The 24,358-nt window shown below is 33.1% G+C and overlaps 1 protein-coding gene across 1 annotated transcript in view; it reads left to right on the top strand.

Moving 5' to 3' along the window:
- LOC118195584 (uncharacterized) overlaps window positions 1-24,358 on the top strand; it is a 100,552-nt gene that overhangs the window by 19,118 nt on the left and 57,076 nt on the right. The window contains exon 2 of the mRNA XM_035366921.1: window positions 14,984-15,051. Within this exon, the coding sequence (XP_035222812.1) occupies window positions 14,984-15,051 (68 nt within the window). The remainder of the gene's footprint in view (window positions 1-14,983; window positions 15,052-24,358) is intronic.

Here is a 24,358-nt window from a genome sequence, read left to right on the forward strand (position 1 = left end):
CGTTTCATAGGAAGGTTTAGTAATATTAATTAAAAAATTTTTTGGTTATTATTAATTTTTGAAACTTTTCCCTATTCCTAAAAGTCTTAAGTATATAAATTAGGTAAAATTAATTCTAAATACTGTTTTAAGAACAATACTAATATTAATATTTTATTCGTGGATAATCGGTGTTTTGTTAGCACAGCAAGAAGAAATTTTCAAAACGAATTCTCTTAGCTTTGAAATGTAGTCGTACCTCGGTTTACGTCTTAATCCTTTCCAGATCCGGCGGCTCCCTCTTCCGGACGGTAAAGCTGCTGAACGCTGGTAGCTCTGTATGGGGTTCGAATCCCGGTGTACGGGCTGGCTGCATGGGAGTTTTCGTGGTTTTTTTTCATGTGTAAAGTATATACGGACCAGATTTTGTTAGAAAGTCCTCCACGAAGGCATCCCTCTCCTCAGGCAGATAGCCATCATGTGATTTGTCATAATAAACTAAACTAAAAAAAAAACAAACAAACAAAAAAAAAAAAAAAAAAAAAAACAGATCCGGCAGAAGCCTTCAAGTGCTTTGCCATAATCAAATGACCAATAAATCTTTTCAGATCCGTTGACTTTATACCAAACGAACTTTTCCAATAAGAAGTGAAGAGAAAATAAATAATACATTCTTAAAAAATTATATTATTATTATAACATTGGATAACTAGAATCCACCCCGCTGGAAGGGGGTTGCTGTATTGTGACTTATCTCACTTTTCTGATAGTAACAGCAAAACAAGCCCACGAAATTCACTGTGTCGATAAGACTGCGTCTGTCGTTGGACATGCCTTTTCCACGATTCAAATTCGGAACCTTTGGTACTACAGTAGGCTCCCCTAACCGCTATACCGTCTGAGTGGCTAAACAGTGGATGTAAATATATATCGTATATCAAGAGGTGGCTGTCTATCTTGGCTGAGAGTTAGAAACAACCAAAATGTGTGTGTTAAGAAGACGTTCCAGGTCAGCGGAATTTTCAGTTTGAAACAGTCTTTCTTGGTGAATAATAAGATAAATTTTATTACGAAAACATATATAGCATGCTTTAAACATCAAATTTAAAATTGTAATGATTATTATAAAAACAAATATTTTAACTAAATGAATTTTATTTTTTCCTTTGGTGTCAACGTTTTCTCTGATTCTGAACTTGCGACGTCAATTTAGTCAAGTCTGCCTTATATGGATAGTAGTCTTAAGACAAATTCAAGCATCTGAATTTTAGGTAGTCTAGCTGCTTCTGTTCTTACTTAAAATAAATTTCATGTGGGAAAATATTTGCTCGCATTTATAAGTTGAACCGAATACGGACAAAATGGCAAAGCTAGTTTTTCGAAATTATAGATTATCGATCAGAGTTGCCAAATTTATCTCTTGAAATTATGTTACATTAATTACAAGTAAATCTTAAACATTTATTTCCTGGAAAAAATTCCAGAAAGGATTAAGCATGATTTAATTGGTAATAATAAATGAAGGAATTACCTTTGTTGTTGCGAAGCCAAGTTTCTCTAGATTGGCAACAAATCCACTAGTCTGCTGTTTCAAATGTAAACAATCAATGGCCGCCATAAAAAAAAGGCTTAGCGGCACTTAAACAACTTTAAAATTGTTGATAATTCTAAACATATTGCATACATTTACTAAAGGCATAAAAATCTTAACCGGAAGATAAAAACAACATAATTCAATCATTTTTAAAGCAAAAAATGTACAATTTATAAACATATACGAGTAAAGAAACTGAGATCACTGAGCCGGGTAACAGAGTGGATATATATATATAAATATATTTATATACGTTTGGTGCGGCCGATTGCAACCATAATACGAGCTGCACATCTACATGTTATAGCAGTCCTATATACAAAATTTCAACGTTCTGAGGCTACTTGTTTCTGAGTTATGCGAGATACGTACGTACATACGTTCGTACAGACACCCCGAAAATTTATCTTCAGAATTAATTTTAAAGCAGTTTCATAATTTGTTTTGAAGAAAACGAGTCTTTTATTCTGTACTTACGTACAGATATCACGCAAAAACACCGTTAAATTGCATTCGATAGTGGTCAAAATGGATATTTTCGTTGAAATATGCTGCCTGAAACTTTTTGCGATTAGAGTACTTCCTTTTTACTTCGTACAAGGAAGTAAAAAGGAAAAAAAATCTGTAAATATAAACTTACATATTATTGAAAGTATTGAGAAATACGAATGCATTGCTTTAGAATTTCTTAGCGTTTCGCAATATAGGCAATGTAATAGGTGACGCTATAGTTTGGGAGATAAATTGTAAAAGGTTTTATCTTAAGAGTGTTAGTGTTCTTAGGATTGCCAAATTCTTACAGAAGATTAATTATAAATTTTTTTCATGTCTGCAGCCTTTTTAATAACTAGCAATTTGCCAGACCCCGCGCATAATTAACGCCGTGGTAAAATGGCGTAACACAGAGTAATGAATGTAAGGCGAGGCCAAAAATAGAAAGATGTCTCTATTATTAAAGTATTTGCTACATAAATGCAGTTTCTCTTTTTAATTCTTTCTCTATATGAAAGGATAATAATTTAATGGAAATTGTACAATACTTTTAACGCAAACTTTATAACAAAAACATCGATGCACCAAGAAAGAATCATTCGATTGTTTTGAAATTTCGTATGCACAAATGTTTTGACCAAATATGCAGATGATTAAAATTTGGTCCAATGAATGAATATTGCGATCTCCAGCACATCGGAACTGTGCATCCAGCAAATGTATATAAGGAGCTGTTCTTGAACTGTTGTTAAAAATTTCTACTGTATTGCGATTTAGAATACCTTTCAACCACTGAAAAGAATGCCTCGCCGCAGGATTCGAGTTCATTGCGAGCAACTGTCAGAGTTTGAAAGAGGTCGTATCATTGAATTGAAAGAGGCAGATTGGACAAATCGGAGAATCCCTCATTATATGAGTCGAAGCGATGCGGCGATTAGAAGACGCAAGAAAAAATGGGTGGACAATGGCAGATTTCAGAGTCATGATGGTAGCGGTCGACCTAGGGCCACAAAAGATCGGTAGGATAGCGTGATTGTCAGATTAGCTGTCACAGCGCCTGATTCATTGTTATCAACCATCCGACGTGCGACCTGGACACGAGTGTCTACCATGACCATTCACAGACGGCTGATAGAGCAAAATCTGCCCTAGTACCGATCGTAAGGCCACCTGCCACTGAAGCCTGCAGAGTATTGAGCCAAATTACAGTGGTACTTGGCTCCATCAGGTTGGAATGATGCCACTGGAGACGTATAGTCTTTACGAATCCCGCTTCCAACTACGTAGTGATGATCGAAGACGTGTCTGGAGACGCCCAGAGCGGCGTGCCGATTTTGTTTTCACTATTGCACGCCACACAAGCCCCAACCAGGAGCTATGGTCTAGGATGTCATTTCCATTGATAGCCAGGGCCCTTTGGCAGTCATTAGAGGCATACTTACAGCACAGCGGCAGGTCGACGACATTCTGAGACCTGTTTTGCTACCGTTCCTTTTGCAGTAACCTGACATTATTATTTTTCAGCAAGGTAATGCCAGACCACATACGGCACGTGTTGCTATGAACTGTCTTACAGCTTGTCAAACACTTCCTTGGCCAGCCAGATCGCTCTTCTATCGAGCATGCCTGGGATATGATGGGAAGGCGACTGCATCTACCAGGGAATGTTGATGACCTAGCCTGACAACTGGAACAAATTTGGCAAGAAATATCACAGGAGACCGTTCGGGAGCTTTATCAGTCTATGCCCCGCCGTGTGACAGTTTGCATCCAGGCTAGAGGCCACACATTACTGAGGTGGTTACTATGTAACTATGAAATAAATCATTCAATTTTTCCGAAATTTTAATCATTTTGTATTCTGTATATAATCTTCCTATCCACGAATTTTTCTTTCCATCCGAAAACTCCTTCTTAGCGCGTCAATTTTTTTGCTATAGTGTAGTGTATTTTATACATTTATCTAGGGGTCTCAAAATTAAAGGAACTGTCGTACTCTATATAACTCAAGCGTTAATTATGGTACAACAGCTTAAGTGTTAATTATAGGGCGAATATGATGAATAGTGAAAATAAAAGTGACTGTACTCATACCTGGAGGCCCGGTGGCGCAGCGGCTAGCGAGTCGAAGCACCACAGGTCCGGGGTTCGATCACCGGGCTGGGCGAGGTTGAATCAACTTTTCATCCCGTGAGTGGGTCGATAAAATGAGTACCAAGTTCGCTTGAGGACTAAACACCGGGGGTCCTGCGACAAGCTGATCACTTGTCCAGGGTAGATGCTCATGGATCCTGGAGCTGACGATCTAGAAAGCAGATATCAGGACACTACTGACCATGGTTCTCTAATGATTATAGCGCCATGGGTTTAGTTTTTTAGTTTAGTACTCAAACTTAAGAAGCAACCCTGAGTAATTAGTTAATCCTTACTATGGGAATATCGACATTTGAAAGAAAGACAAGACACATGGTCTTGCGAAAAGATCATATGTCAAATAATGATTTGATAAAGATCATGACTAAACTTGAAAAGACTGTGCAATTGATTGTGTTTCCAGAAAGACAAAAGAAATATATTTCAAATAAAATTGTGCTGTTAAGTTTGCATATGTAGTTCGCTGGTTTAAGTAGTAATCATGAAGGAAAACTAAACTCAGACTATTACGATGAAACATTTTTCATATGATTTTATAAAAGTTCACGGAAATAAATCATTCAATTTTTCCGAAATTTTAATCATTTTGTATTCTGTATATAATCTTCCTATCCACGAATTTTTCTTTCCATCCGAAAACTCCTTCTTAGCGCGTCAATTTTTTTGCTATAGTGTAGTGTATTTTATACATTTATCTAGGGGTCTCAAAATTAAAGGAACTGTCGTACTCTATATAACTCAAGCGTTAATTATGGTACAACAGCTTAAGTGTTAATTATAGGGCGAATATGATGAATAGTGAAAATAAAAGTGACTGTACTCATACCTGGAGGCCCGGTGGCGCAGCGGCTAGCGAGTCGAAGCACCACAGGTCCGGGGTTCGATCACCGGGCTGGGCGAGGTTGAATCAACTTTTCATCCCGTGAGTGGGTCGATAAAATGAGTACCAAGTTCGCTTGAGGACTAAACACCGGGGGTCCTGCGACAAGCTGATCACTTGTCCAGGGTAGATGCTCATGGATCCTGGAGCTGACGATCTAGAAAGCAGATATCAGGACACTACTGACCATGGTTCTCTAATGATTATAGCGCCATGGGTTTAGTTTTTTAGTTTAGTACTCAGACTTAAGAAGCAACCCTGAGTAATTAGTTAATCCTTACTATGGGAATATCGACATTTGAAAGAAAGACAAGACACATGGTCTTGCGAAAAGATCATATGTCAAATAATGATTTGATAAAGATCATGACTAAACTTGAAAAGACTGTGCAATTGATTGTGTTTCCAGAAAGACAAAAGAAATATATTTCAAATAAAATTGTGCTGTTAAGTTTGCATATGTAGTTCGCTGGTTTAAGTAGTAATCATGAAGGAAAACTAAACTCAGACTATTACGATGAAACATTTTTCATATGATTTTATAAAAGTTCACGGAAATTTAAATTAACATATTTGCAATCCAAAAGATTTAAAGAAATTTGAAAATTTTATATTAAACAACTGCCCGGCGAGATTTTTAATGTTTTTGCCTTCCAATAATTGAGTTGAAGGATTCTCTCCTCATAATAAGAGAGGAAATAAAGAAAGATATTGTAGGGTTTTATTTGATCTGGTAATGTTAATTAGTTCACGAACCCCTGTAGAGACATTAGGATTTTTTGGGAGGCAGGAAAGATGGAAAATGAGCACCACCTTCGCCGGAAATCGAAGCACGGACTTCTGGGCTATGCGCTCAGTGGCAGACAACTACACCACGAAGGCACGCCAAGAAGGCGGTAGAAATACCTTACACCCTAAAAAATGTAAAGCGAATTACCGCTACGTCTGAAGTAACAACGTAGTAGTGAGAAGGTTTAAATAACCCTTTTATTTAAACGTAAGTTAGAACATAAACGCACTCTGTGCAACGATATCGGTCAGAGCTTGTGGTGATGCAACTAAATAGAAAAGGCAAATTTAAGTTAAAAGTATAACAATAGTCAAAGGCTACACAAATTAAGAATAACACAAATAAAAAAATTTACTAGAAGCTGCCTCATTACTTTAGTGGAGCGTCAAAATGAAAGTGTCAGCAGCGATAGAACGCAGAACCGAATAATTACAAAATTCAGATCTGGTAGGAAACTAACACATAGCGTGCATGCGAAGAAAGAAATGCTCTGTTTTAAAATCCCAAAACCTCACTTTTTAACATTGGTTAACACGTTTTTATTCTGGAGAAGAATACGGGAAGGAGAAGTTGTACCAAAGACGGAAATCATGATAACTGGTTAATTTAAGTAAAAATCTTACAATAACATTACTAAATATCTAAATACATGTAAAAGAGAATGTATAGAATACTCAACTTTTACTCTTTAAGCAAAAATAATGATGTGTTGACTAAAATTAACTAAAATATTTGGTGCCACAAACGGAATTGCGAATAATCTTTTTAATATTCTTACTGCCTATGAGGATTAGTACATAATATTTATAATTCTAACGAAATGATTTCTTTTGTCTTGTGTCATTAGGCATTTAATACAAACACTAAATAAATTACACTTCATGCTTAATTTTCAAACCATAATTATTAAAAAAATCCGTAGTGTAATGTAATTAAAATTCATGGCAAGTAATAAAAATATTTTTAATGGTACTTTTCGTAGATATATTGCATCATTAATGGAAAAGAAAAGGACAATTACATGGCTCGTGAATAATAAAAACAAGGTAATGTAATATAACTTAACTTAACGATCTTAATGACCCAAATGTGTTGAAAAGATTCCTCTAAAACATTTTAAAAGTTAAAAAAATTTACAACCTGCATTTTTGTTTAAAAACTATTTGAAGTCGGCAGTAAAATAGCTTACACTCATTAAAAATATGTTCTGGATTCAGTGTTATGTGACAAGAAAACTTTAATCGCATAACATTACATAATGTTTTCTAAATGTCTTGAAATTGTTGAGAAGAATTCAGATTGTACCGAAGTCAAAAAGTAACTTTTTCAATCGATTCTTTAGCATCATGATTGCAGTGATAATGTAGAAAACACAATTGCGCAAAATAGGTTACATTCAAGTTGATCGTTTAACTAGAGACGGAAATATATTCAGCCTATTACTAACCCTTTCCATTTCAACCCTACTTTGAACATTAATCCATGCGTGTAAGAACATTACGGATTATTGTCCGATAGCCAATTTCCGTATTCATATGTTTTTGAGGCACTCGAATCGTTTAGTGACCGAAAAATCATGTTTCGTTAGCAAATTAAGTGTTATGTATTAGAGTAAAAGAAAAAAGCTTTCTTTGAAACAAAAGAAAATGAAGCAGTTTATTTTCTGCTTGGATACAGAGCACGTTATTGTTCAAATAACTTTAAAAGGAAACAATAATCATTTTTAATTAATGCCTTCTTGCTAGTTTTTCGTTCTGCGTTCAATTTTTTTATTTTATTTTCAATTTTTAAGAATTTAATTTTTATTTCACTTTTGAAAATTATTGAAAGCCTGAATTTGTAGTCAAATTTAATTTTCAACTATTTCCTTTAAATACGAACAAAAATTACATGCCGCTTCCATGTATTCTTTTCTCAATACTTTACAAAATTTCAATACTTTACAAATTTCGTTGACTAATCCAATATACATAAAAAAAAGCTGATGTGTACACCGCATGATTTCCTTGCACGGAATATTAAATTATACCCAATTTTTCCTGCATTTCATTTAAACGTACTTCTTCGAATTTCATTAGCGATAGATTTCTCATTCAATGAATTTAGTTCTCACCTCGCGGCAAAGCGAAAATACATGAAAACTCAAAGTATTTTCATTAAAAATTCATTCCTCTAGAACATTTTTAAAGTTAAAAAGTTTAAGCTATAGAATAACTTAAAGCACCACATAAAGTTAAGACAATTAAAAAAATAACAATTAAAATTACAGTTTTTACCCAAAAATAAGCAATTTGGCCAGCAGGCAAGAAGGCAGTTTTTCGGTGCCCAAAACTAAAAGTTTCCTTTTGGTCCCAATCGGCAAAAAGACACTGAAGCTACAGAAACTGACTTAATTTCCTATTCTGTTAAGTTTCAAATGTAAACAAAAGTAGCTTCAATGGTAATAAAACTTAGCTTTGGCCGCACTTAAGCAACTTGGTGCTAATTCTACAAGTATTGCATGCAGAAGAATAAAAAACTGAGTTCACTAAGCTGAGCAATATATATATATATATATTTATATACTTCTGGTGCAGCAGATTGCAACCAAAAAGGAAGCTGCATAACGGCATGTTATAGCAGTCCTATATAAAAAATTTCAACGTTCTGAGGCTGCTCGTTTTTGAGTTACGCAAGATAGATACATGCGTATTTACAGACGTCATGAAAAAAATCTCTTCTGAATCCATTTCAAATGAATCAAATAAAATAAGCTGTAATTATACACATACACACACATATATATATATATATATATATATGTATGTGTGTGTATGTGTATAATATATATATATATATATATATATATGTATATGATATATACACAAAAAAAATGTTTTAAAATATTATGGTTTTTAAATTGAATTTATGTTCCTTGGAAATGGTATATATATAAATATATACAGTAATATTATATATATATATATCGTGTCAGTCCCATAAGTTAGTGCGCATTAAGAGTACGCGTGGGATTCACTATGACGCATTTACTAAAAAAATACAATTTTGAACCTGTTGAAACTTGTCATCGTTTGAGTTCATTACCAACTTTCGTAAATATCGAACGCATTTTAGTAACTATTGAAGATTAATATAGATAATCAGTACAAATGTGCTGTGCTACATTTTTTATTTTCGTGTGATGAATCTACCAGGTTTGCAGCGATAAAAATTAATAGTGCACATGGTGAACACACTACTAGTGTAAGGACTGCACAGAAATGGTTTAAAAACTTTAAAGTTGGAAAACGCAGCATTGATGATGATCCCCGTTCAGGACGTTTTGAACTATTAGAACCAAATCAAACGATTAATTCAGAAGTTTATAGTGAACAACTTTGCCGTCTAAACTCAGAATGGATCAAAAAACGCCAATTATTGGTGAATATCAAGAAAGTGTTGTTTCATCATGATAACACTAGACCGCATATAGCTCGAACAACGCTTCAAAAATTAGTGAATTCATTAGGAGCTTTTGCCACATCCTGCTTATTCCCCAGATATTTCCCCAAGTGATTTGCACCTATTTTGTGCCTTACAAAATTTTTTAGTGAGAAAAAATTAAATTCTTAACAGGATGTACACGATGAACGTTCACGTTTTTTTGCATCAAAACCAGAGTCTTTCTACAGCAATGGCATAAAAAGCTGCCTGTAAGATTGCGAGACATTGTAGATAATGGAGAAAAATATATAATTGATTAAAATGTCAAATTGGTTTTTTATATTATTTAAAAATTTACCAAGAAATGCGCGCGAATTTATGGACTGACCTAATATATATATTAATATTATATATATATATTAATAATAGGAAGAAATATTGTAGCGAGCTTGCTAAAAAGTTACCAGGAGCTGTAGCTTCATGAAATAGTTCAACGCAGTATTTTTAAAATATTAAATATTGCGTTTAACTATTTCATGGAGCTACAGCTCCTGGTAACTTTTTAGCAACCTCGCTATAATATTTCTTCCTATTATTTCATATTTTTGCAGCATTTTGCGCAAAAATTTTTTAAGACCAAATAGGTCTTACGTCACATTACTTGTTAGCTTTTCAATTTCTATTTCGATATATATATTAATAAATATATTTAATAATGTTATAGAGGAAATTACCTTTTACGCTTTTGAATAAATTTGAAAATTCTCTAGTTTTTAAATTTTTCTTCTCGTTTTTATTTACGTATATATAATTTCAGCTTATTTTATTTTATTTTAGTACTTTATACACACACACACATCTATCTATCTATATATATATATATAATTTTCTTACTAAGAAATATTGATTATATTTTCTCCTAATATAAATTTAGTAGAATGTATCCAGAAAGAGTGAAACCATATGTAGGAAGCTTAATTCCGAAAACTGTGTTTTAAAGTAACTTGGATCATAATTTACATCCAAGTTACTTTAAAACACAGTTTTCGGAATTAAGCTTCCTACATATGGTTTCACTCTTTCTGGATACATTCTACTAAATTTATATTAGGAGAAAATATAATCAATATTTCTTTAGTAAATATATATTATACCGTGTGCAAATTGTTGGGGCATAGGTTTCTTTTCCATAGAATTTTAATTTGGTTGCAAGTTGTCACCAGTAGAACCCTCAATGCAGTTTAATCAGCTTTGAAGAGATCATCAGGATGTCTGTCCTTGATCACATAGAATTGCTTTAGACAGTAAATTAGGATTATTGCACCATCTTCTTTAAGCTTGTTTCTGTAAGAAGAGGAAATTTTGCATATATATAAATGCATTCTGCATCGCTTATTTTAGTATACTAAAAATGGATTTAACACTTAGAAAGGCGTTAAGGCAGAAATACTTTAACGTCTAGAAAGTATAAAATACTCAAAAGACCTACTAGATTTTAAAAACTCATCAAAGATATAAAAATTTTAGACATAGGGCTGTGCTATTTTCAAAAACCTTTGCAGGGACATTTCAGCATGAGTTGACTTCATGCCCCAAATTGAAATCTGTTTGAAGGAAAATGAAAACAGTTCCAAAGCCTTATCAATTCCTACTACGAAATGGCCTTATTAAATCCAATAGAAACTAACAAAGACCTTAAAAGAAATCTGTTGGCTATTGGTATTGACATCCATCTTTCAAACGTACAGCGTAGACATTTCACCGCTAGTCGGAAGGCGAGAAAGCTTATTACAAAACGATTTCTCACACATGGAATAAAGCAAAGCGATTATTGCAAGTAAAAAAATACAATTCTCGGTCCACAAATGACTCGAAAGATGTCATTTTCAGAAATGAAACTCATTTATTTGTTCATGGTTAGGTTACACATATAACGCTGTTAGACGAAGGTGTGTTAGGGTGAAGCGATAAGACCTCACTATATCCGACAAACTATAAAATACTCTGAAAAGCAAATGTTTTGAGCGATTTTCTCACTGCAGATGGCACTGAAAATCTAGTTCCGATTGACGCAGTGGTGAATTCATCAAAGATATAAAAGTTTTAGAACATAGGGATGTGCTATTTTCAAAAACCTTTCCAGGGACATTTCAGCATGACTTGACTCCATGCCCCAAATAGAAATCTGTTAGAAGGTTCATGTTGGAAAGTAAAATTATCGTACTCGATTGGCCTGGAAATTTACCAGATATAAATCTGATTGAAATTTTGTGCCACATTCTCAAAAAACATGTTAGCGAAATGGATTGCACGACAAAACAGTGCATGATTAAGAACGCTATAAAAGTGTGCTTCCATGATAATGAAATACAAAATATATGTAGTGCTAATATAGTAAATGCCTAAGCGCATTCTAGAAGTCATTTCTGCCAAAGGAAGACATATTTTCTATTAATGTTATTATTAATATACATATATAACTGAACAAATCGAAAATCTTGAAAATTGGAATCGAAGAATCAAGAAAATATCCGAAGAGCCTTAAAAAGAAATAGAAATCACGAGCTCCGTTTCAAACTAACTTCAAAGGTATCAAAGTAAACACATCTGCTATATTGTTATCTTTTGATGAGTTTTCCAAAACTCTGAAAATTTATGTTTAGCTGTATCATTAGAATATTTTGATTTAATAATTTAAGGCTAAAATATTTATTTTATTTCAGACAATGTCAGTTTTAATTTCTCTGTTGTCTATTCCTCTGTTGTATACAAATGAATCTTCGGATCAACGTTTTTATCGATTTTATTTCAGTCTTTTCCTAGAAGACGTATATAAAAAATTTTGTACATTCACTATTTTCATCAAATGATTAAATAAAAAGAGTATAATTTTAACATTGTCTGACTTTTAAACTTTAAGACAGGTGTCCCACTCAAGAATGTTTAGGCTGGAAATCCGAATTCTCTCAAAAAGCTTGCTTAGAGTTGTTTTTAGCCCAGAGCTAAAAAAAAAAAAAAAAAAAAAAAAAAACTTTAATTTAGCCCAAAGGGCTAAAAAAAGGGAAGAAGAAGGGCTATTAATTTCGATTTGGTATTTTGCGTCGGTTCACTATAAAATCGAATTTTGCTTTTCATATTGTTGCCACCAAATATTAGAGTCCTGCATTATATTTAAAGAAATTAAATAATGAGCAATCTGCATGAATGTATGTATATTTTTTGCATAGTGATAAAACAACGGTAGCTACATACATGCAATTTTGAATAACGTAGTCTTCCAGTCGAATATGGGCATCTGGAAGCCGGAATTTGAAATTTTTTTTATTATGTATTTCATATTTTGCAGAACGTTAACGAATTTTTGATTAACAGACTCAACAATTCAAAGCGTTCCATTAACCTTAACATCGCATGTATCTTCAAGCACGGATATTCTAAGCGCGAGGTTTCTTTACATTACTTACTAATATTATGTTGGTAGCGTAGCAACGCAAAGACGTTACAATGTCTAACGTTGTTTTGTGTCGAATGATTTTGAATGTTTGTATCACTTTTCAAATCCCGTGAAAAAAACGCACCTTTGGGCGTCATTTTATTTAATTAACATGAAATAAGCAAATTTTGCCATGTGTTAAAATCTCCATATAAAACATCGATAATTGTTTTCATTTTAGTTGACCTTTTGAACATTTATTATTACAATGACAAAAAAATATACCTTCTAAGGATTATGCTAATTTTATTAACAGTTAAATTTTGAGTTAAACTTTTTTTCCTATCGATTCTTACTTCAACTTACCGCTTCTGGTCAGAAAGTAGTTTTAGAATCACGTCTGAATAATAACGAGGAAGAGCAGCATATAACCGCGAAGTTCTACAGTCTTAGTGAGACAGATACCAGATATTCTAGCTGCACGTGTCCGCCTTTTTAGGCTACTCTCTCGTAAGCTATTATTACGCTTGGCCCTTGATAGCTTCGCAGCCTATTAACGTTAAGGGGCCAACTCGTTTAGAATTTTGATAGCTTCGGTTGTATCTCTTTAGTTAAGATTAGTTTAGTTTAATTCTTAGTTTCTTACGTTCAAGCCCAAGTGTCGGCTTTTATTGTACACTCCAAGAAGGAGTTCTGTTAAACTTTAGTTGGAATAATAAAGGGTTATTTTATCCTTCTATCTTGTTGTTTCCTGTCACACAAACTCAAGTAATTATTCCCTTATCAGTTCTTAAGATTCTTCACTTCCAACACTAACTTAATTACACAGAGGGGAATCCTACAATCTTTTAAGAGATGCACTTAAACATTTTGCGCTTCATTTTTGACTTTGTAGATAAATGCAAAACTTCTATCTATATACAGCACAGATTTTGTTCCTACTGCAGCAATCTACAGTGGGAAGGAATGAGCAGTGCTGTTTCGTTTACCATATCCTAAACGAAATTTGCTTTAAATTAAGAATGCTATGCTTGGTATTATGAATATTATGCTTTAATTTTTCTTTTATTTCTCTCGCTAACAATGGCCGAATGTTTATGACCAAGACAAAGGGCTGGTTCCATGGTGGGTTTTTGTTTTTTCCTCCATGTCTAACGTCAATCTGAGTCAGTTACTTATAAAAAATCCACTTCGAAGGCATCTATTCCATAAGGTAGACAACCCTCGTATACTTTGCCATATTTCAACAACTTTGCAGAGTCATAGGTTAGAAGCAGAAGACATGAAAAATGAGCAATGCCCTCGCTGGTACTCGAACCTGGACCTGGACCGAGTGCGCAGCCATTACACCACGAAGGCATGCTGGAAGAAGGGAGAAATAACTTATATACTCCCCATTTTAAAGTTCGACTGGAGGTTAGTGGACCAAGTCGCTAAATCCTGGTGGTGCTGAATTATTGTCCACCTCCTTGTAATTACGGCGCCACTGTCATTAGATTATTTTGAAGTAGCAGACATGAAAAACGAGCAATGTCCTCGCCAGTACTCGAACCTGGACCTTTCGAATAGACGCCGAGTGTGCTACCATTACACCATTATGGCATGCTGGAAGGAGGGAAAAAATACCTTATATCCTAACGCACCTTATTACGACCTAATCGAACCACCAGCAATCGCCATATCGTGGCAAATTCTACAGATCTAAACACCACTACTGATCTGCAAACATACCGATGCGATGTAAATTATCAATTTTATTTTTACTTAAAAATGGCATGCATGTATTTTCACAAATTTAGTAAAATAAAAGTTCAAACAAATGATTAAATTTTTATTATCTCTATGGCATAGATAATATTTACGAGCATCATAAAATCTGAATTAAGTAGTTTAAATTTTTATACTTTGAATAAACTTCAAGTAGGTAATATCTGTCTAATGATAATTAAATGAGAGAAAGTTTGTATAAAAATAGTAAATATAAAAATACAAATTCTATTTTCAATAAAAATTAAAAAAAAAATATCTAATTTGAATCACATGTAAAGCAAGTTCTTTAAGAAATAATTTTTTCCAAAAGCCAAAGACATATTTTTTATTATTGTTTCGATTAAGCAGTACGAAAACATACTCTTGATGAAAAATAAAATAGATTTTTATTAAAATTATATGCACTTAATTAGAGAATATTTATTGATTAAATTATCTAATCTGTTAATTTTTTTTTTTTAATATCAGGTGTAGCTGCATGGTCATTGAGCAGTGATTCAAGGCATCATACTTCCCATCAAACCCCTCTTTATCATGTAAGTAGAATTATCAATAATTTCTCCAGAATATTAATAATTATTACCATTAAATAAGAATTAAATGAGTTTATTCAATGTTTCTAGCATCGCATGAATAGTTTTAAAAAATTAGCTGTCGAAATCCTCAGTAGTAATTGAATTTCATATATATTTATTAATATCTCTTTTTTATTAAATTCACTGAATTTCTCTTTCAGAGTTCGGAATTTCGGGTCAAACCAAATATAATTCGGAATTATTTTCTGATTTTTTTTAGAATTTGTATTTTTTAGTGTTTTTATAATTTTTTTTCGAAAAAACTTTTGAATTATAAACTAAAGCGTTTTTGCCACTATCTTAAAAGTAGATGTATTTCTAAGAATACTTGCAAAATATTAGAGCTTTTTATTCCAGATTTCCTAAGATATGCGTGAATTTACATATTGTGCGATTTGAAATTTAACATATGTGTTATAAAAGATAATAATGCAAAATGAGGCTTACGCACTTTCTTAAAATTACTTTGAAAGTATGAACGATGTCTTTTTTTCCGGATCGTCTAAAATGAAAAAAAAAAAAAAAAAAAAAAAAAAAGTTCCTATAAATCATTTTTACAAATTTTTCGAAAAAAATATGAATTAAGACCTATAAACGTTTTATCATCATCTTAAAGTAGATGTATTTCTAAGCATATCTACAAACCATTAGGGATTTTTATTCAAAATTTCCTAAGATATAGATGAATTTACATATTGGCAAGTTTTGGAATTTGGCATATATATTATAAGCGATAATAATGCCAAATATGGTTGACGCACTTTGTTAAAGGTATTTGAAAGAATGAACGATGCACCTTTATTTCCGGCTCATGCACAATGACAGGAAAGGAAAATAGGTTACCATAAATTAAGGCTTTCGCCAATGAATTTTTCTCCCCGCAAACTGCAAAAAGTGCGGCAAGATAAATTTGTAAATTTCTGACCAAAGTTTACAAATTTAATATTTAGGCGAGTCGTAGACTGGAAATAAAAAAAAAATCGGTACGTCGTTTCCGAAAGAGTCCGATTTTGTGTCAGAATACCTATGTCAGAACGGCGCTGTGTAAAAATCTAATATATATTCGCTTTTGAGACATGAAAAACGCAAGTTATATTTCATCAATCGGTTCAGTAGAATGGGATATATAAAACTGTTCCATTTTTTGGGGGGAGTATACCTACTTTGCCATTAGAATATTTTCATTTTAGCTCTTGCAGATGTAGGTTAGTGTTTTCTTTAACCATTTTGCATCCTACGTAATTACATATCTAAATATTGTTTAAAAAGAAGATTAATTTTTCGCCCTTTAGGAGTAATTAGTTCTACCCTCGAGAACACTTAAAACGTACCGAAATAAGTTTCTAGAACTAAAGCCATGTTCATTAATAATTAAAAAATAATGTTTCTGATCAAGAATTCATCTATTTCATTACGTTTATATTGCTAAAGAAAAAAACATCATTATATGACATTGAATTATTCAGAAAATGCTGCAAATATGTTACTGAGGGATTGACGGAAGGAGCTTATAATTAATAAAGTAAATGTATAATGCTTTGGAAGTTTTTCCTAAATTTTTAATTTTACATATTCTTAAATTTAGGTTAAAATTGAAAACACTTTGCTTCAACATGGTGCCTTTTGTTGCTTCATTAATTTCTTTCTCTAAACATTCATAATTAGAAGTTGTTGTGAATGGGATATAAGCTTCCATCTCTATTTTAAAAGTTCTTATTAATTTACTTCAAAAAATTCGTACCTCTCCTAACTTATTTGGAAAATTAAATTATTCTTGATAATATTATTACACCCGGATACTTCAGACTTGAGTAAAAATAACAGACCGAATAAATATTGTTGGAGGAGTTAATCAAAATTAGAATCAGAAGATATCAGTAATATCAATGAATTTACAGGACAAATTCTCGAAGTTGTGAATAAAGAACCTTTTTCTTAGAAGTGCAAATGAACAATTTTTACTGTTCTGATTCTTATTGTTTTAACTCCTCCAATAAATGACACATTATTTAAGAAGTAAAAGAAAAGGCAAAATACATGCAAATTACTTATTATATGTTAATTCCTTTTCATCTTATCCTTAATCATTAATCTCCGAATAGTTTTTTTTTTTTTTTTTTTTTTTTTTTTTTTTTTAGTCCAAAGGGATTTCAGTCCCGAAGGACTATTGCTTTCGTTTTGGCATTTTGCGTCGGACTCATAAACGTCGGTTCACTTTTCAAACTGTTGCCACAAAATGTTAGAGTCCTGCATTATATTTGAAGAAATTAAATAATGAAAAATCTTCATAAATGATTGTCTATTTCTCGCATTGTGATAAAACAATGGTACATAGAGCCATCGAATTTTGAATGACGAAATCCTACTGCGAATATGGGCATCTGAAATCCCAAATTTGGAATTTGTTTTATTATAGATTTTATATTTTGTAAAACTTTAACGAATTTTTGATTTACAAACTCAATGCTTTAAAAGCGAGAAATGGCAACGTTATATAGAAAAAAAAATACTTTTATCTCCAGCTCGCGAGACTGTGTATATCGGAAATTCTAAAGATATGCTTAATTTAACATTATTTTGCGATATTGCTCTTGAACTGAATTTTATGGTTTAAGTGCAAAGAACATGATATTTAATAAATAAAGGTAACACTCAAAACGTTAAAAAAACGCCCCTTTGGACGTAATTTAAAATCTGAAAAATTTCAGATTTTTATTTATTTATTTATTTATTTATTTTTAATCCGAAAAGGGCAATTTACCCAGAAGAGCAATTAATTTCGTTTTCGCATTTTGCGTCGTCCACTATGAAAAGGCGTTTCACTTTTCAAATTTTTGCCATAAAATATTAGAGCCCTGTATTACATTTAAAGAAATGAAATCATGAAGCATCTGCATGAATTAAGACACAATAACACGCCGAATAAATACTAATTCAGAAGTCAAACAACAAAAATCAAATTTTGTAAATATAACGCTGATTTTTGTTGTTTGACTTCTGAATTAGTATCTGCATGAATGTATGTATGTTTCTCGCACTGTGAAAAAACAACGTTACATCAAATTTTGAATAACGTAGTCATCCACTCGAATATGACATCTGGAATTTGTTTTATTCAAATAATAATAAAATAAATTCAAAGAATAATGAAATAGATAATAAAACAAAATCCAAATTTGGAATTTGTTTTATTATCTATTTCATATTTCGTAAAATTTTAACGAATTTTTTTAACAATGATTTCAAAGCGAACGATGGCAACACTGTACTAAATAAAAAAAAAATCTTCAGCGCGCGGGACTTTGTATCAAAAATTGTTAAAGATATGCTCTTTTTAAATATTTTGTGATACTGTTGTTCAATTGCATTTTGAGGTTTAAGTCAGAAGAACATGTTATTTAAAAAATAAATGTAAGAGATAAAACGTTAAAAAAGGCCCTTTTTAAGTATAAAATCTGAAAGCTTTCAGACTTTTTTTCGTTAATTTATGCTTATTTTGTTTTACCCAAAAGGGCGTCAGCCCAGAAGGGCTGTTAGTCTCGAAACGGCATTTTGCATTGAATTGCTAAAAGCTTTGTATCACTTTTCAAATTGTTGCCAACAAATATTATAGATGTGTATTATATGTAAAGAAATTAAATAATGAAGAATCTTCATGAATGTATATATATTTCTCGCAATGTGTAAAGACAACTGTAGATTTTGAATAACGTACTCCTGCGCCCGAATATGAGCACCTGGAAGCCCGAATTTGGAATTTGTTTAATTGTCCATTTCATATTTTGTAAAACTTTAACCGAATTTTTGATTGAGAAAGTCAACGATTTCAAAGCGAGCAGTGGCAGCATTGTATGGAAAACAGAACATTTTTATCTCCAGCGGGCCGGACTGTCTATCGGAAATTTCTAAAAATGTTCTGTTTTTAAATATTTTTAACCCAAAGAGACATTAACTCAAAAGCTATTGAAACGTGTATGCGGGTGTAAATGAAAACATTATAAAATCTGGAAACTTTCAATTTTTTTTTTTTTTTTTAAATTTGCCAAGCTTCAGTTGCATTAACAATTTTGATAAAGTGAAGAAATTCAAATGTCTTGCATATTTCAAGATACATTCTAAATTTAAGAGCGTAATTTAACGTAATTTGAGAGCAACCTGTGCTTTCAGATGTTAAGAGATCTATAAGTGTAATGAATGAGTCATTACTTAATAAGATTTCCTGTATAAATTAAACAACTCATTTGGAAAGCAAGGTATTTTCTCCCTCTTTCTAGCATGCCTTCGTGATGTAACGGTAACCCACTCGGAGCTTATTCGAGAGATCCAGGTTCGAATCCCGGCGAAGGCATTATGCATTTTTCATGTACCCTGCTTTAAACAAACCTAATGACCCTATCCAAGATGAATGGATATTTTTACAGTCTGAAATCAAATAAATTATGCAAAAGGAAAAAATTTGTCTTATTCAGTTTTTATTTAATAATGGCTTTTAAATTTACAATTTAAATCTTAATTGCAATTAAGTTAAACAAATCGGGAATTTATCAGAGACGACTTCCTTCCTTCAGACGCAATAAATTATGATCCGTTACTAATTACGTTAAAGGAAAGATAAACAACGTACCTAATCACTCAGGATGCCACATCGTCAAGCACGAGGTCATCAGTCACTCAGACAATCAATCATGCAAGCGGATGCTTTGTTAGCCCTATATGTATATTCGCTCAGTTCCTTGCAAACGTGTTTTCCTACAGAGAATATGAGCAGAACCGAGCTTTATATTTAGTGGTTATCAACCTCACTAAATTTCCTGTTGGCGCTACAAAATTACTTAGCTGTAGTTAAAAGTTTGGTATACAGTTTTGTTTATACATTATTTAAATTGTCCAAATAATTTAAGTTAATGTAAAACCTCAGTAAATAAGGATGCATTTTGAAATGAAACAAGCCATTGTAATTGGAGAAAACCCTAGTAATGCTTAGCCCCTCAATGCTGAATATTCATGTGCATTATGATTTAATAATTATTCATCAGTATTGGTTCCACACAGAGTCGTATTTAAAAGCGTTTTGTAATCATAATGCCTATTTAAAAAACAATAATTACGTTAATTCAAAAGCACCTCTTTTTTAAGACTCTAAACGAGTGTTTATCCCAGGAGTTTTAAGACTCTAAACGAGTGTTTATCCAATCTGAAGGTCTTCAGATTTTATGTTACGTTTTTTTAACGTTTTGTGTGTTACCTTTAGTTATTAAATATCATATTCATCGCACTTAAAACACAATATTCAATTGAACAGCAATATCGCTAAATAATTTAAAAAGAGCACATCTTTAGAATTTCCGATACACAGTCTCGCGCGCTAGAGATAAAAATGTTTTTTTTTTCCCTTGTACAGTGTTGCCATGGCTAGCATTGAAATCATTGAGTTTCTTTACAACAACTAATAAATGCTTTACAAAATATAAAATAGACAATGAGACACATTCCAAATTTCGGCATCCAGATGCCCATATTCGGGCGGCGGAGATGTACGTTACTCAAAAGGTGATGGCTCTAGGTACCGTTTTTTTATCACAATGCAAGAAACATACATACATTTATGCAGATTTTTCACTATTTAATTTCTTTAAATACACTCATGTCCATAAATTAAGGATAATGCAAAATCAGGCAAAGGAAGAGTTAGAAGCAAAACAAATTTGACTTATTTGCAAAGCTTATTTATTAAACAAAAGGTAAAGATCAAAAAAAGATGCTATATGTTTGATATTATTAAAAAAATTAGCGAATTTTTCTTACTGGAGCAAATTAAAAAAAAAAAAAAAAAAAAAAAAAAAAAAAAAAAAAAACTATTTACAAAAAACCAATATTACATGGTTGGTATGTTTGTTAATACATTGTATGTTTCCCAGACGATGCAATACAGTTCGTACAAAGCCTAGGTATGCTGAGTATCAAATTATCGATCTGATCTTGGAGGATATTACACCACTCAAAAAGCAATGCTCTCCGAAGTTCCGGTAGACATGTAGGAAGAGGTTGACGGGCTGCAACTCGTCGGCCAAGCATGTCCCACACGTGCTCTACTGGATTCAAGTCCGGTGAGAATGCTGGCCAGTCCATACGGGTGATATCCTCCGATTGAAGGCATTCGCTTACGATGTTTTCACGGTGAGGACGGGCGCTGTCATCCATAAACACAAATTGTCCGTCCATGGCGCCCCGAAACAAACGCACATGTTGTTCCAGAATGACGTCCCGATAGATTTGGCTTGTCATGGTTCCAATTTGAACATGCAGGTCAGTTCTGGAACTCAGAATAATTCCTACCCAAACGAGCACTCCTGCACCACTGTAACGGTGTCGTTCACCGTAACGGTGTCGTTCTTGGTGATAACGGGTACCTGGAGCTCTCCATATGAAAGTCCGGCGAGAATCAGATTGCAAGCTAAACCTCGACTCGTCAGAAAACATCACACAAGCCCACTGTGGCGGTGTCCACAATGCTTGCTCTCTACTCCAGGCTAACCGCAGGCGACAGTGAGTTGCAGTAAGTGAAACGCATCTGACAGGTCTACGAGCATATGGACCAATTTGCCCTAAGTGTCTATACACGGTCTGCCTTGAAATTGTCGTACCAGTGGCTGAAGAGAGCTGACGAGACAGATCTGAGGCTGTGCTCCGCCTGTTTCTTTTGGCAGTAACTGCCAAATACCGGTCCTCATTCGGCGTTGTAACTCTGGGGTGACCTGTGCTGTAACGTCTACTCACATTACCATCATCTTGGAATCGTTGCCAAAACTTGGAGATGACACTCTGGGAAATTCCAAGTTCGTCTGATATTTCCAGTTGGGTACGCCCCCATTCCAGACGGCCGATAATTCTACCACGTAAAAAATCATCCAAATGCGTCCTTTATGTCATAATTATTCGATTGTTGCACTGAAATGCTCATAAAGCGCCTGCGAACAATTTTACTTCTTTGCCTGTATTCCTTATATATCACTCTCTTACACTCTCGTCATTGTGACGTACCATCGGTGTCATCTGGTTACTTCCTGAAATTTGCATATGATTCTTGAAGATGTGCATAGTGATTTTACAGGTGATATATTTGTTTTAGAGTTCGATTTCGCGTGACTCCGAATTATCCTTAATTTATGGACATGAGTGTATAATAGAGGGCGATAATATTTTGTGACAACAATTTGAAAAGGGATTAAGACTTTTAAAGTTTTCGACGTCAAATGCGAAAACAAATTTAATAGCTCTTCTGGGCTAAAGAATGCCCTTTGGTCTAATAGTGATTGGAATAATATTTAACTGCTTGCACTAAAATTAACAGAATCATTTAAATCATACTGTAGTGTAAAGTCTGGATAAAGGCAATTTAATTGCCCTGATATGGAGCTCAGATCAGAAATACAGCTTATAAAGGCTCTAATGAGAATTGATTACAGTATCATTAATACCTGAATGAAAAAAAAAAACATTATTCCACATCTTTTTTCCAAAGAACTGTGTGGTAGACAAAAAGAGCTGCCCATTAAAGTGAACTTTTTTTTCCTGACAAATCAAATGCAAAATTTTGTTTTAAACACTGGATTTCCTTTATATCTCAAGCGACAGAACCTGGTAAATAAGGTCCATACCATACTCAACAGCAGTTTGCTTTTATCGTCATAATTTCTCACATCGTCCTCATCAATAAAGGAAGGAGTTTAAAAATGTAGTCTGAATTAACTCCGATGATTCGCTATTCATGACCACCATGGCATCTGATTCAACGTTTTGTTCTTTTCCGCTTCTCCCTATTTACAGCACGCAACAAGATTTCACTAAATGCTATAAATCTAAATTTGACTTTCACGTGCTATTTATCACACTAATAAAACATAAACTCATTGTTCAGCATTTAGCTTTTTTATCTCTTCGAATTATATTCTTTTGTTTTGTAACACATGGAAGGAAAGTGAATTGTGAAGAATGCACTATAGAGTCATTAGGATTTTTTTAAGCACGAGACGTGAAAAATATGCAATTCCTTCGCCGGGACTCGAACTTGGACCTCTCGGATAAGCGCCAAGTGTGCTACCATTAACCCACGAAGGCATGCTGGAAGGAGAGCGAAAATACCTTATATGATTCTCCTTCTAAAGGGCGACTGGGGGTTAGGGGATCCAATCGGTAAATCTTGGTGGTGACGAATTATCGTCCACCACCTGTTAGTTCGAGCACCATTTGCAGAGTCCTTAGGTTATTTTGAAGCTTGAAACGTGAAAAATAAGCAATGCATTCACCGGGACTCGAAGCTGGATATCTCGAACACGCGCCGAGTGTGCTACCGTTACACCACAAATGCGTGCTGGAAGAAGGGAGAGATAGTGTTTATTGTGCAATAAGGTAGATTACTATAAGGTATTGTGCAGTATAAAAGAAAATACAAGCAAAATCTATTTCTAATTTTATAATAACATATTATCACCATTTTGAAAGAGTAAGCAGAAATTCTTATTTATTCTAATTACTGATTATAACAATCAAATCTAAAAAAAAGTTTCGACACTTTCCCACAGAAAAATGAGAAATTTGATAAAAAGAAAGATTTATTACTAATTATTGTGAAGTCAAATCTTGGAAAAAAACTTCTTTATACGAAGAATTAAAATTTAGTGGTCTAAAGGCTCTAAAATTGCATTCTTGGAAAATAAAATAGTTTTCAATATACTCATTGTTCAGTTTCTTTTAATCGATATTAGACCATAAAGGTTTTGACCAAATATGGTTAATTTTCAGGTTAAAAATACTACGGTATGTTCGGAAACGTTTGACATTAAAAAAGCGGTGTAAGTAAAACGACATCCGGAAGCCGAAATTTAGGAACAATTAATGTCGACATTGGGAGAATTACTCTAATTGGATAGAAGAAAAGAAAAGAAAGAATCTTCACAGCAGTTGACTTTAAGATCATTATAATCAATCAATGGAAGCAACGTAAAAGATTTCTTTATTCAAATCATTTACTTCTTCATGGGAAAAGCTTCAGGAAATAAATATATCTTACAAAAAAGTACCTTCTCTGCTTGTCTCTCTAACAAAGAATAAATAAATATTTCTCTACAAAAATGTGTAGCTGTATGAGATAAAATATAATTTAACTTAAAAGGGGTATATAGCATTTTAACTCTTAAAACTTACATACTTTGTGCAATTATGGATAAGTTTAAAAGGCTTTAAAGAAATAAAGAAATGAAAAGAAAAG

Source organism: Stegodyphus dumicola, chromosome 9 (genome assembly GCF_044657685.1).
Source record: "Stegodyphus dumicola isolate Sdum_Otavi_A_Nest chromosome 9, ASM4465768v1".
Classification (NCBI taxonomy): domain Eukaryota; kingdom Metazoa; phylum Arthropoda; class Arachnida; order Araneae; family Eresidae; genus Stegodyphus; species Stegodyphus dumicola.